The sequence below is a fragment of the Passer domesticus genome, chromosome 2 (genome assembly GCF_036417665.1).
Source record: "Passer domesticus isolate bPasDom1 chromosome 2, bPasDom1.hap1, whole genome shotgun sequence".
Taxonomy (NCBI): Eukaryota; Metazoa; Chordata; class Aves; order Passeriformes; family Passeridae; genus Passer; species Passer domesticus.
The window spans coordinates 75,485,906-75,500,882 of NC_087475.1; the positions used below are offsets into that span (position 1 = coordinate 75,485,906).

Here is a 14,977-nt window from a genome sequence, read left to right on the forward strand (position 1 = left end):
ACCTATCAGGGGAAAGGCGGTGCCTGCGGCGGAGCTGCGCCCGCGGTGCCGCCAGCGAGGGCAGGTGGGCGGGCTCGCACCTGTAGTGGCGGCCGGCGCAGCCATTCCGCGCGCAAGGAGCAGGAGAATGACGCCGGAAGGAGCCAATCCGCCGGCGCGGCTGCTGCGGAGGGTGGGCCAGACCGGTCGGTGAGCTGCGGGTGTTGGCTGCAGGTGGGTGTGCGCCGCTCGGAGGGAGCGCTCAGGGGGGACTGGCGCCTCGCCGCCTGCGGAAGGGCGGCAGTGTCGGGGAGCGCCGCATGCCGCGGCCGGGTCGCGCTGTGAGGGAATGGGATCCCTTTGCCCCATCCCGCCCGCCCTGTGAGAATTAGCGCTCCCTTAGAATGAACGGAGCCGCCGCGGGGCGCAGGCGCGGGCGGCCTGAGCATGCGCAGTAGGGGCGCGCACGGCGCCGCCCTCCCCCGGCGGGCGGGGCGGGGGCGATGGCGCCCGCTGCTGCGGCGGCCGATAGCCCTGGCCGTGGCGCAAGGAACGTGGTTGCCCGCTAATTTCTGCCTCCCTCACCCCTGTGCGGCACAGGTTCTGCCCTCGAGGGGAGTCCGGGGGAGGTGGTTCGGAGCGGCAGTGCTCCCCGTGGCGCACAGGTGATGCGCGGCCCGTCTCTGCTGAGGGAGATGCCGCCGCCAGCGCATCCCTCCCGCTGGAGAGCCGTCCGCGCCCCTGGCTGGGCTGGGCTCTGTTTAGCTTTTATTGACTATAAAGAGGAGCTGGTTGTCCCCAGAGCGGGTGCAGCGCGCTGCATCACCCTAGCGGGGTTCTGGCTCCTAAGGATCTGTGCAGACAAAAGCCTCTTGTATCCCGTGCTCATTGTTCTGTTAAGGATTCCAATGGTTGTCAACTGTATTCTCAATTATAGGCCATCTGTAAATCCTCAAAAGATAATAAATTGTTTGCCCTTTGGTTCTGGAGTTGAGCCATAGCTAAAAACTGGGGCCTATTTGAAAATTCACAACTTTTCTGTTGCTTGTCTTCAGAAAGGCTTACACTTCATCCATCCTCTATGGACCATGTGCAAATGATGCAAAAATGCTGAAAATTGTATTATTGCAGGTATTTGTTACAGTCCTCCTTTTTTGTCTTTCACTGTTGCTAGCTCACTGTTAATATGGAAAACTGCTGTTTCTGCACAGGCCAGAAGGTCTTTCTGTCCTGGTTAAGTCTCAGTTATAGCTGAATATAGATTGGTCTTCGCAAAATATTTTAAACACAGAAGTAACATTGAATAAAAAAATGTTTAATCAAGGAATCAGTTGGGTATTTGACTGATTTCAAAATATTATTCCTATTTTTCTTCACGATTTAACAAAGCAAGGAATGGCATAATGTTTTGCACTATCCAAACCCCTAGACAAAGTTAACTGACAGCAGAGGAGGATTTAATACAGTCAAGAAAAAAATCCCAGGAAATTGTTCTTCACCAATGTCAAACTGTAGCTGAGACTTACATTTCAAGCTTTGTATTCTGTGCACTTCAAAGAGATAATTGTGACATTTTGTATATTTAGTTGCTGATAATACTAATGGGTTGTGGATCTTACCTAGTTCCAAAAAAACCCCTCTGGATTGATTGATTGATTGATAGGTTTAGCTTGCCCATGCTCTCTACTTAGGAGATTTAAACATGTAGCACTGTTTTCACTAGTGGATTAATTTTTGTTAAAAAAATAAATTTTGTGTGTAAATCAAAACGGAAGCTCAAGATGCATTGTATGATATGTAATGTAATTATGATGTATTCAATATAAACCCACACTTTTAAGTAAAACATGCTATTATAATAAGGCGTGCTACATTATTCTCTAAAGATGCTCAATATTGCATGCATCTTTTGAGAAAAACCCACATTTTAATCACATGCAAAAGTGACAGACTACAGAAGCCATTAAAAGCTGTCATTTTCTTTTACAGAATTTGCAGTTATTTTCAGCAGAATTAGATGTACAGTCTAATTCCATTTTTTCTGAAAATTAAAATTACAGTTCTTGTTTGTTTTGGCTAAGAAAATAATTTTCCAAGTAACTTGATGAATTGGAGAAATTTAATTTTAGGATAAAATCCAGCCGGTTGTACTTCTTTTAAGTGATTACTGCTTTATCTTAATGGGTTCATGTGTTTATCAGGGAACATGCATTTAATGATCACTGCTTGCAGAGTGGGAATCTTCCACTTTTGGAATGCCTCCAGGAATTACTGCGATTTCCTTACGTCCTACTGGTACCATGCTGGGGTTTTTTCCATGTTGATTTTTTTTTTAATCACTTCTAAGGAACACAAAGCTTTAAAGTCTCTGTGTCACCTTTCAATCTGAGAATACTATCCCAACATTTATTATTGATAAATGTCATTTTTGTGGATTAAATGTCTCAAAATATCCTGTGCTTTTTTTTTTTTTTTGCTTGCTAAAATGATTGACTGAATATTATTTTTCTTTGAAGTTCAGTTATTTATGAGACTCAGTGAGACTAAGTTGCATTGAAATTTCCAGGCAGGAACCTGGAATTCTCTTAGGTTTTTCAATCTTAGACAATCAGTGACAATCAACACATTAATGGAATATGAAAGCACAGTATTTATAGTTTAATTACACTTTAAACCACTCTTGTCTCTTTGGTCAGTAATTACAAGTGTCACCAAATCCTACAGATAAGTGTTCCACTCATACTCATCTCAGTGAATGTTAAATTAGATGCATAGTGTAGAGAGATGTCTTTAAAACTTATTAACAAGTCATTCGTTTCCTTTTGAATGGACAGGAATGAAAATAGCAAATCATCTTGATGGATATATAGTAGACTCAATAATATAATACTTTTAATATTACATCTTAGAATGCTGATCTTGACCTTTTCAAAACATATATTAATGCACTGTTAAATTTTGTAAGGAAAAGACCCCTTGAAAATTCTCTAGATAAATCTATAGAATTTCTTCATCTTCGCTGTGCTTAATTCTTTCATCCTAGGTACATAAAGTATTCTACAAAATACCAGCTCTTAGATTTCCCTTTGTTAAAATCCTGGTCCCTAGTAAGACATACTATCCAAGCTGGGAGAAGGCCATGTAATAAACATAATGTTCCACTGAAGAACAATTTATTTCTCATAAGTTACCTGCTATGAAGTACGAAGATTTAATTTTTTTAAATTGGTGAGTGCTGTAGCCCAGCTGTATTGTGCTTTCAGATAAAAGCAGATAGATTGTTTTACAATTGGTTATAAATAATAAAGTACCAAATCAGGGTTGAGTTTAGACTGGGTTTGCCAGCTTTGATGGAAAAGGAGAGAATGTCTACCTGCACAGTGTTATTTGTAATTCCTGAATGGCCACTTCCTTGTGCTGGGTACAGTCTGGAGCCTCAGTCCTATTCCCAGGGTTTGGTCCTGTTTGTTGTCAGGCAGACACAGCCCTAAGGGGCTTTTCCTGGCAAAGTATGAGGTCAGCTATGTGTGATACTTATCTGTGCTCAGTGCTTCCACAAAACAGAATTCCCTAGGCTATTTCAAAGTCACACATATTTGTATGTATATTTTTATCTCACTATTATGAAGTGATCAAACAGTTTGGTGTCTTTGCCACTGTCTTACTGGACCCTCATTTAGGTGTTCATGCTTCAGTGTTGTTACATATCCTCTCTCTAGTTTGATATCTTTTCCTTGGTTATTCACCAAGAAATAATTGCACATCTTCCACCATTCTCAACTTCATTTGCATATTTAAACTTCTGTAACCATTTTATTTATCCAACCATTTAGTTGTAGCAGCTAAGGCTATTTGGACTGTTGGTTTAGCAAAATCTTTTCAGCAAAAATGTTTATTAATATACGTGCATTTTGTGAGTATGTTCCCATCAGTGCTATGGTAGGAACTACAACAGATTCTGCACAAACAAAAGTTCATTTCTGCTCAAAGGTCACTTCACAGTTCTGTTTGCTTTACTGTTTCTGATCTGGTGGAATGAATGTGAAAGTTGTTTCTAGGAGGTCTATTGCAGTGGTTATGATTTTAATGTTGGCCTGAATGTTTTGAAAATGTCTGTCCTGGATGCTTTTGGTCTCCTTTATAAGTTTAACAGTATGCTGTGTTTATAGTCTCCTAGTATAATATCTAGGATTCAACATATATCCAGGTTATAAAATTCATGTCTAAAGGTCATTTGAACTTCCCAAAGGAAAAGTATAAGAAAATAAATTACACATTTCAGTGTCTTCTATGTACAGAATTATAAGAACACTTAAGAAGGATTGCTGATGATGCTAACTAAAACCAACCATAAATGTTACATCCTCCATATATCTTTGGAAATGGAGCATTAGCATTGGTGAAGTGAAAAGTTCTACTAGAAATTCAGTGAGGTTTTGGCAGCTGTTTGCATGGAATCAAGGTCAGTTAAACACTTTCTTGTAGCTTTTTACAAATGCTTAGATGCTAAGAGGAATGTGTGTATATCTCATATTTTGACTATGGTCTTATCAGAGTTCTCAGTGTGGCTACCTGGCATCTGAGTCAATGAGCTTGTTATGTTCTAGACTGCTCCATCCCTTTGTGTCCTGGGAAAAGGACAGTGTTAAACCTGCCAAAGACTTGTAACTAGGTGATCCCTAATGGCCCTTCCAACCCAAACCACTCCATGCTTCTACGACAGAGGGTCTCATAAACAGCACAACTCATGAGGTCTGGGCCCTTATTCCTGGATTTTGTGACAGACCATAAGAATGCTCTTACCCTCCAAGATCCCAGGCAGTCCCTTATTTCATCCACCATAATGACCAAAAGTAGCTTACTATCCCCAGCCTCCTGTCCAACTGCTGCCTGCTCTGTGGCCCTACACAGACTGGCCATTGCTTGCCACTTGACTGTCAGGCATGCAGAATGCCTGGCCCCTCAACTGGAGACCTGCACAGATAGTTTTGAGAGGTACACACATGTCCCCCACACATGTGTTATATGGGGTTGACCTTAATAATTGTGAAGTTTGTATCAGTTTTCACTGTAGCAGCCAACTGGCCTTGTGTTTGAGGTGTCTTACAATAAATATAAAGCTGGGGCAAATGTTTAAATTTAACTTTAGGGGAGTTTAGATTTGGAATAATTTTCAGTTGTCTTTGTCAACCAATTGTTGGTTTGTTGTTTTTTGGGGTTTTTTTTTTTTTAGAAAAGCAGGCTAATAGCTAAGGTGGCATTTGCCAGTGTGAGACTGTAAAGGTCCAGTACACGAGCAGGGAGGTTTTGTCAAGTGCTGAGAGGTTGGATCACGTACAGCAGTACTTGTGTCATGTTCCAGGAGAGGCTGCAAGGCTGGTTGCTGAGCAGCACACAGATGTGTCTTAAAAAGCAAGAGTAAGAGATCCCAGTTCTAATGAACCATTTACTGGAGCTTGGTTCTTGGTAATCCACATGAAGACAGGCTTTGTAATTGAAATCCTGTGGGAGTTTATGAAGCAAATTCCTGAGCTGCAGACCTCTTCAACATATATCTGCGCCCCCTACGTTTCTCATCCTTTTGTCACAGTTGATCAAACATTTATAAAAACCCCTACTGATAATTAATATGGCTTTGTAGGAGAATGCATGAAATAATTATAAATGCCTTGTTTAACATACCAAGTTTTAGCTGAATTGTTAAGAGTTTGGAGGGCTCTAAAATCATCAACAGATTCAGTGAAGTGGTATGTTAATACCAAAATTATAAAGTAAGTCAGGAATTGACTACAAGACAGCTGGAAATTGAATTTATTAATATGTATTTTTTTAATGGACAGAAGAGTGAATTAGTCTAAGTCATTGCACAGTGTTCATTACTACATCCCTTTATTGTGGACAAAAACATTAAAGATACACTGCTGAATTTTGCTTTTAAGAAAATAATGAGATACTGCTATTAGAGATAAGGATTAGGATGCACTAGATGACTTGGAAATTGGTGTAGTGAGACAGTGATGAGGTCTGAACCATAATGTTGTACAACAAATCTTGTATCAGGGAGAGAAATTTAGGATCAAACTGGAATAAAGAGAAAACTGCAAGCAATAATAAGGAAAACCAGAAACTCAGCCTTATAAGTGGACTTTGGAAAGTCTGACAATTATTAATTCTAATGAAAGTTGAGAGAGGATATCAACACTCTTGATAATTGTACAAATTAATAAATATACAAAGGAAAATTAAGTCAATAACAATTTTAACAAAAGAACAAATATATGTAAGCATTAATAAATTGATGTGTAATGAAGAATCTCTATAGCAATGTACTGGAATAGAGTTTTTGTGGTAATAGTGTGGTAAAAGAAAACTTTCTGAAACATTGATTGCTTGTGTGAAAGTGATCATATGATGTCTTGCCTAAAATAGCATAGTTAGATGATTACTGTAGATGTTTCCATGTTCATAATACACATACGAATATTACTGAAATTGGTATTTTATCATAAGAAAGCACGTTGTAGGTTGGAGCTTGCTATAGAAATTACATTAAGTGGACAAAGATGTCTAGTATCAATTGTAAGTTCCAGAATTTTGCAGAAAGGTTTATGTTTCTTTTAGAAGAAGTGTTATTTTATGTGATGCTAAAAAAACTTTGAAATTCACTTACTTTTTAAAAAAAGTTTCATTCAAATGTGGGAAACTAATGCTATTGAAGTATCTCTGCTTTTGAAGATTCAGCCTTTTGAGGAGCAGGCTTTTAAATTCATAAGAAATGGGTATTCTAGAGAATTTTGACATACGAAAAGGTTTCATGATTTATGGAAGCTGGGGTTTTTGAGGCCATACATTATCAGAATAAATGGTGGTCTTGTCTTCTGTATTTTCCTAGTTCCTCAGGCTTAGAATGGAAAGAGTGAATACGTTGAGATTGTCTGACCATGGGAAGGAGAAGATGCCTGTTCCAAGGGTGCCAGTGCTGGCAGCAAGATCACTGGATCTCTTCTCTTCCAGGAGACATGGAGGTCTATTTGTGGTTGGAGCTACCTGACTAGATAAAGTATAGATCAGTCTGCTGTGAAAGTACCTCACATGCCTGATGGTTTAGTTTGCTGTGAATATATTGTGTCATCAGATGAACCTTTTCAGAAAATTAAAAACCAAAACCAGTATTTTCTTGCTTCTGGGTTTTGTTTGGAATATTTTGTCCCCTGTCAATTCAGGTGGGCCATTATCTGTTGCTGATTTTAATTGGAATTGTGGAAGCAAAATCCTGGAATAAAAAAAAATTGGAATGATTCTTTAAGCTTTGAAATAGGCAGTCTTGACTCAGATTTGCAGTGAGGGCAGTTTAGGCATCTGCAATATATAAATAGCTCTTTAAATAGGTATAAATAAAATATACTAATGTTTAAAGTTTCTTTATATATTCTATATATCCCACAAAAGTGGGATAAAATATTTTCTTTGTAAAAAAACCAGTTCAAACCAATTTACCATAGAAAAAAACACACTTTAGTGTAGGGATTTTCACCAGGAAGAAAACTTGGCTGCTGAAAGGGAGATGGTCTTAAATTTAAATGTATTCTAAAGCCAGTTAATTTATGCCACTGTAAATGAAACTTAGAGTGGGCAAACACAAAGCTTTCTGACAAGACTAGAGGTACATGACAAAATGAGTTTCAATTGACTAAGCGCTCAAAGGTGTACTCTCACCAAACTGTCTCTAAATGACCCTGTTTGGTAAGCCCCAGCAATCCTGTTATTCAGCCAGGCTCTTGGTGTTGTTTGTATTCCATTACTGAAGTCCAGAGTGCCTCATGGGAATCCACTTAGGATGCAGTCTGATAGCCTGTGTCTCCCTTCCACTACAATATGTAGAGTGATCAGCCTTTCGGAATGTAAAACATGTAACGAAGTTTTCTTTTTCCATCTTAATTTTAAATAAAATTGTAAGAATTTGTGGGTTTTTGAGGGTAAGCCTAGGACTAGTCTTTCTCTTAAAATGACAGTTAAACACTCTCCTTGATATGCTTCCTGTTGACTTTATTAAAAAAATTCTTACAGGTGGGTATTATCTGTAGAATTGTTCTCTGATATATGGCAGATAATCTACTTTACAAAATTTGCTGTGTGAATATATTTTACAAAGTAGCAGTATTATCAAATTCAGTGTAAAAGTCAATTGTAACACACATTTCTAACTGTGCATATGATATATAAACTAAATTCAATGCTGGGAACTTCTTTCTTTGTTTTATGGTGTATTGATTTTGTTTGGTTTTTGTTGATAATAATAAGACTGTGGAATCAATTACTTATTTTTCCATTTCAGGAATAGATTGAAGAAAGCATGGCAAATCAACGGGATTACATTAGCAGACCTATTTGCAATGGAATTTCTGTTCCTGAAAATAAAATCAATTCCTTAGTGGCTGAAGGTCATGGACAACAAATTCTAAAAGTACTACAAAAGTTCAGAGAACAAAATATATTTTTTGATTTTAAAATTCGTGTGAAAGATGAAATAATTCCTTGTCATCGTTGCGTACTGGCAGCATGCAGTGATTTTTTCAGGTAAACCTAATTTTGGTATGAGTTTGCAGGAAATACATTCTAAGTTCCCTGGGAGGGAGGGAATAGAATTAAAAAAAAAAAAACCAAACAAAAAAAAAACCCCAAAAAAACCCCCCAAAAGTATCACAATTTATATATATCTGCAGAATTTTGAGCACAGCATTCAAACATCATTTTAGTGGTATGCCAGATAAGGCTCTTTGTATTTTCAGAAAGCTATGAGGACTCTATGAATCAGATTCCTACAGCAGTCGAAACTCTGTAATAGAAGTTCCAAATCATAAATGTGTGGTTCTGCTGTTAGGTTGAACTGACACAGGTTATATTTGTTTAAGAGTTACCTGTTGCCTGTATCAGTACTTGAAGGTCTGCAAGGATATTGTTTGACTTTTCATGATAGTCTATGTACTTTGACACATTTATACTGTGAAACGATTGATTACAAATACATCTTGTACTGAGCAAGTGGGGATAAATTGTACATAACTTTGGAATGGAACTGGTTTTTGTTTGTCCAAGAAGAGTGGTCAGTATAGTAGAAATTGTCTTCAGAGGTATTTAAACAGATATGCATACTTTTCCTAAACTACAGATTTCAGCCTTTCAGCATGAAATGGATCTTCCTTCTTGTGCTTAAAGCTATGTATTCGTAAGGGACAGCCTTCATTCACATACAGAATATTAATTTATAAATAAGCTTTGCTAACCTTTTTATTAGAAAGGTTCACACTTTCAGTTCCACACTGAAAATGTTTCTGAACACCCTTTACTAAAAACAAAGCTAAGATCTAACAATGAAAAAATGGACTCTCAGAAATTGGGTTGCCTGTACATAGGTTAGTGTTATTTTCAAATGTCCTGGAACATCCCATGGTCTAAGTGAGTCTGCCATGTATGACAGAAGATAGCTAGATGTGTTCTAAGAATTACTGAAAAAAAGAAATACAGATGAAATGAGCACTTTCTCCACTGTAGGAGCAGATTTGTTTTTTTTCTCTAACATACAGGACTACTTTCATTTGTCTTTAACTGATTTACAACACTGAGATGATCTGGTGAAAAGAAACACTAGGATGAAATAGCTTCCATTGGTAATTTTTAGAACTGAAGTTAAGCACATGGAAACATATGTCCTTTTCATTACTTACAGACTCTTCAAATTAAAATCTGCCAGGAGAGATCTCTCCCTGCTCCTAATGGTTGATATGATGGATAATAGCAGCCATCAGGTTCATAAGTTGTCCTGCAATGCAAGGCCCATTTTTTACCTTCAAGGAATAAAAAGTCCCTAGGTCCACTACATACATTTTGAAATGGAACACCTTTTGTCTTCCTTGGCCTTTGGACTTCTCTTAGTTTTGGCTTCGTTGTGTAAACTGAAGAATCAGCAACATTTTGATCCTCACTTGTTAGCTTTCAGAATCAAAGCCTTTGCCTACATTGCTCTTCTTCTACTAGTATTGTTCAGTTGCTATTTTACTCCCTAATTAGAGATTTCATAGCTCATGGGTTAATGAGGAGAGGATTGTAAGGGTCATCACTTAGAATGCAAAGAGGTCTTTGGGATGCAGGTGTCTTATTGTAATTTTATGTTCTTGTTCGGTAAGTCAGACAAGTTCCTGCTTTACCAGATGTTCATATCCCAAGGAGTATTTGCTATACAAAGGGATGTTTTTTTTTGTCCTCTTTGGCTTCAGAAAAGAATGAGATTTTAAAAATCCCATACAACAGAGATACTAAGCGTATAACTGAAATGATATAACACTAGTCTTTTAATATTAATTAACTATGATGTATTAATATCCAGATTCTCTACTTTGCATTTGATGATTTATCCAGCTCTTCCTCCACTATTATCTTGTGTCCTATTCAGAAGCCACTGCTATCCTAGCTTGAGGCTTAATCTCTGGGAGGGTAGGGCAAGAGATATTGCAGCACTGTTTTGTTGCTAGCACTTACCCAATTGCTAAACTTTAATTATTTTACCTTGCCATGTGAGATTGTGTGAAAGAGTTAAATGTTATTACATAGTTAGAATAAAGCAGTTAAAGTTGCAATAAAATTTCCACAAATCTCCTGGTCAATAGTTCATTCCACAATTTCAACCGTGATCTTTGTAATTCAGTCACAATCTCCTTTCTGCACAGTTTCATTGTGTCATGCAATCATATCAAAATCTCATTTTTTCTCTGACATTGGCCTGCACTCATACATCTCTCTGTCAACACTAAAGCAAGAATTAAGTTTCTTTGTGTTTTTTCTTCTCATTTACCCCTCACCTACTTTTATTTCTGAGGACTACACCCATCATCTCTCTGGCCATTTGCTCAGCCTGCAGTTTGGAAGGGGTGTTTTTTCCACATAATTTTAGGTACTCATCCACATTGCATGACCTAACTCATGGGGCTGTTTTGCTATGTAGTTTTTTAAATCAGGCTTTCTTTCCCAAAGTGGAAACTGATGCTGTCCTGAAAAATTTCACATTTTCTCTCACGCTGAGAGCTGCAGACTTTATCACTGTGAAAATCCATACAAAACAGAGATGCTGCTATGATTTTGTTAAGCCATCACTTTGAGTATGTTCTTATCACAAATAATTTTTTTTCTTCAAACACACCAAGTAAATTCATTGTTCATAGAAGAACCTCCACATTTTAGACCTATTTTAGACTTGCCCACATTATTTTGTGCCCCTAATTGTCTCATTCCACATCAGTGTTCTCATCTGTTTGCTAAATCTTTTAATTGGTGTGTGTATATCTTCTGTATTCTATTTACAGAGCCATGTTTGAAGTTAATATGAAAGAACGGGATGATGGCAATGTTACTATTAGTAATCTATCACCCAAGGCAGTGAAAGCTTTTCTTGATTATGCTTACACAGGAAAAACGGAGATAACCAATGATAATGTGGAAATGCTCTTCCAACTGTCATCATTTCTTCAAGTTTCACTCCTTTCCAAAGCTTGCAGTGACTTCCTAATAAAAAGTATTGATCTTGTGAATTGCTTACAGTTGCTTTCTCTATCAGAAAGTTACGGGTCTGTCCGCTTGTTTGATCATGCGCTAGATTTTGTACAACACCATTTTTCATTGCTGCTCAGATCGAGTGACTTCTTGGAGATGAATTTTGAGATACTACAAAAATGTCTCGAGGCTGATGAACTAGATGTCCCTGAGGAAGAATCAGTGTTGAAAGCTGTGCTCCAATGGACCAAACACAACTTAGAAACACGGCAGAAATACCTCCCTAATTTGATTAAAAAAGTGAGATTACACCAGTTACCTGAAAAGACTTTGCAGGATTTTCTTCATTCTGAAGAACACTTACTTAAGAGTGCTAACTGCTCAGTAATAATCAATGATGCAGTTAAAAGTGTGCAGAACTTCAGTGGATTGTTTCCAGATGCACGTCCTTCAACAACAGAAAAATATATATTTGTTCATAAAACTGATGAAGATGGAGAAAACAGACATACATTCTGCTACAACATCAAAACAGATAAATGGAAAGAACTACCACATACGCACATGATTGATCTGCCAGGGTCAAGTTTGTCTAGCTATGGAGAAAAAATATTTATAACTGGAGGATGCAAGGGTAATTGTTATAGGACTGTCAGGCTTCACATTGCTGAACCGTTTCATGATGCCACTGACCAAACCTGGTGCTACTGTCCAGTCAGCAATGAATTTGCCATAGTGTCAGCTATGAAAAAACCGAGGACAATGCACACATCTGTTGTAACCTTAAATCAGCTCTTTGTAATAGGTGGAAAGACCAGAGGAGCTCAAGAAACTCGGAGTCTTTTGGATGTAGAATCCTATAACCCTCTTTCCAAAGACTGGAAATCTGTAAGCCAGTTACCAAGAGGTATCTACTATCCAGAAGCAAGTGCATGCCAGAATATAATTTATGTCCTTGGCTCAGAAGTAGAGATTACTGATGCTTTTAATCCATCCCTTGACTGTTTCTTTAAGTATAATGCTATGACTGATCAGTGGTCTGAGCTTGTAGCAGAATTTGGGCAGTTTTTCCATGCAACTCTAATCAAAGCTGTTCCAGTGAACTGTACATTGTACATATGTGATCTCTCCACCTACAAGGTTTACAGTTTTTGCCCAGAAACCTGTGTTTGGAAAGGGGAAGGATCTTTTGAATGCGCTGGCTTTAATGCAGGGGCAGTTGGGACAGAAGACAAAATTTATATACTAGGTGGTGATTATGCTCCAGAAGAAATCACAGATGAAGTTCAAGTCTACCACAGTAGTAGGTCTGAGTGGGAAGAAGTTTCACCAATGCCAAGAGCCTTAACTGAGTTTTACTGTCAGGTCATTCAGTTTAATAAATATAGGGATCCCTGGTCACCCGTCCTGACGATTTGCTCTGGAGAATTTTGAAACTCCCAAGTCAAAAAAGTCTATTTAAATGCACAAGTTGTAGAACAGTTTTTAAATATTAGTTTACAGATGGAGAAATATGTACTCGTTTAAATTTTCAGTTTAGATTAAATGCTGTAGGATTGCTTTTGGAAGACTCCATTAAAATGTCATTCATGCTAGTCATTATACAGACAGTATTATATACTTAATTTTATATACAACTCTGTAATTATGAGAATAATTTTCAAAATGATATTAATTTTCCAAAAAAAAAAAAATTCATGAGGAATCAGTTGTGTAATATGTGTTTATTTCTGTAATATTCACAGTTGTCCAACAGACAAATTGCTAAATGAGAAAACTGACTGTGATACTGTTTTCCCTATGTAACTGAAGTTTAAAGGACATTTTCATTAGTGTTATTTAGATTTTCTGTGTTCATAAACCTGTAAGAGGAATTCATTGTCAGCTTTATCTTATCACAATGACCTTAGCAAGGACAAGAGCCAAAGTGACCTTCGCAGTATTAAAACCAGGTATCTAACTTGAAGAGACTGATAATTCCTGTCATCTTCAGCTCTTCAGTTTTACCAGTTTTTCTCCATCCTTGTGCCTTAGTAGTAGCTTTATTTTCTGTTTCCATCCCATTAACTGTAGCAAAGTCCACTTCAATAACATACTGCAGGGTAAGTAAGATTTCTACAGGACAGATGATTAATGTGATACCTTTGCTTTAGTCATGTTGCTAACTAAAGAAAAAACACTTCAGGACATTTTCTAACAGAAGTCTTCATCTCTGAAGTCTTCAGTGCTACCTACTAAGCTGTCACTAGGCTGCTTATAGCAGCAAGCTGTAAACTGAATCCTAGCTGTTGCTTCCGTTAACTATGGGAAAAGTTTGTATCTTGTCATACATCAAAGTTACAAAACTACACCCCCCCCATATTAAAAGTCAGTAGTAAATAGTATTTTGGAGGTGAGAAATCATCTCTTGTGGTTTAAATTAATTCAACACTTTATCTTGAACTTCATTGTATTTTTAGATGTTAAAATATTACACAGTAAACACTACACAATAGATTGCTTGATAAACTTTAAGTAGTCAGCTATGATCATGTTAAAATTGTAATGGACTTTTAGTGCTAATATTAGTCTAGCCATATGTTTGAAGTAAATTTGATGTCATGCTTACAAAGTCAGTCTTCTTTCTGACAGGAGGACACTGAAATTAGCTAGGTTTCATAAATTAATTTGTAATCTTCCACAGCCTGAGAATTTCCTTTCTTACCAGGCATCCAGATAAAACAGTGAGAGCTCTTATGTCCCATATAAGTATTGTGAAAGCAGTGTAAGGTTGTCTTCTGCCAGACAGAATAATAGTTCTAAACACTTAAATTGTATCTTTTCAAGCAGTTTAAATAATAAATAAAATTTAGTGAGGCATCAGAGACATCTTTCATATGTCTTGAGACAACTATGGTAAGTTCATTATCACATCACTATTGCATGTACTTTTTGTATAACCCAAGCTGAATATTAATGCTTAAAGCTTAATATTACCTAGAACAGCTTTCTCTTTTAAACAGTACACAATGGAAGGTTCTGATTCTGTGACTGACTGTGTAATTTGTTATCAGATGCCTTTACAAATTTAGATAACATTCATGATAACAATTTTCATAAGTATGTAAAATAAAACCATGTACATTTGGAGAAGATGTTAATAGAGCAGGACCCTTTCACTCAGTAATTTCTGTATATTAATATGTGTGTCAGTTCTGTAGAAGTAAGTAGCTTGTTACAGTATTTCAGGCAACTTCCACATTTATTTTGTTTTTTTTGTTTTTTTTTTCATAACAAATCTCCAAATAATATTTTAACTAAATGTAGCTAGGTAACCTTTAAAATCACCTTGCAGAAATGCAAGTATTTTTATACTGGGACACAACTACTTTTTGTTAGTGCAAAGCAGATGTATTGAGTAGAGAGAGGAAGAATACTACTTACTGAAACAATAGGAAAAAACCAAGCACATAGG

The 14,977-nt window shown here is 37.4% G+C and overlaps 2 protein-coding genes across 8 annotated transcripts in view; one reads left to right on the top strand and one right to left on the bottom strand.

Annotated features, from left to right (window-relative positions):
* Nucleotides 1-580, bottom strand: part of AASDHPPT (aminoadipate-semialdehyde dehydrogenase-phosphopantetheinyl transferase) — a 30,896-nt gene extending 30,316 nt beyond the window's left edge. For both annotated transcript variants that reach the window (XM_064409376.1, XM_064409377.1), the window contains exon 1: nucleotides 81-580. In XM_064409376.1, coding sequence (XP_064265446.1) covers nucleotides 81-428 — 348 coding nt within the window. In that variant the 5' untranslated portion in view covers nucleotides 429-580. The remainder of the gene's footprint in view (nucleotides 1-80) is intronic.
* KBTBD3 (kelch repeat and BTB domain containing 3) lies at nucleotides 74-14,789 on the top strand. Of its 6 annotated transcripts, none has more exons than XM_064409374.1 (3): nucleotides 74-213; nucleotides 8,315-8,556; nucleotides 11,337-14,789. In XM_064409374.1, the coding sequence occupies exons 2-3, from the start codon at nucleotides 8,333-8,335 to the stop codon at nucleotides 12,955-12,957; spliced, it is 1,845 nt and encodes a 614-aa protein (XP_064265444.1). In that variant the 5' UTR covers nucleotides 74-213; nucleotides 8,315-8,332; the 3' UTR covers nucleotides 12,958-14,789. The 6 variants fall into 6 exon arrangements, with proteins under 6 accessions (XP_064265444.1, XP_064265445.1, XP_064265442.1 ...); XM_064409375.1 differs by lacking the exon at nucleotides 74-213 and adding an exon at nucleotides 591-1,110; XM_064409372.1 differs by lacking the exon at nucleotides 74-213 and adding an exon at nucleotides 6,872-7,004.
* The last annotated feature ends 188 nt before the right edge of the window (nucleotides 14,790-14,977 follow it).

Excerpts from the sequence above, each read along its gene's own strand:
- KBTBD3 (XM_064409374.1), top strand. The coding sequence starts at position 8,333 with ATGGCAAATCAACGGGATTACATTAGCAGACCTATTTGCAATGGAATT. Across the intron at positions 8,557-11,336 it reads GCATGCAGTGATTTTTTCAG|AGCCATGTTTGAAGTTAATA; the intron begins GTAAACCTAATT and ends TTCTATTTACAG.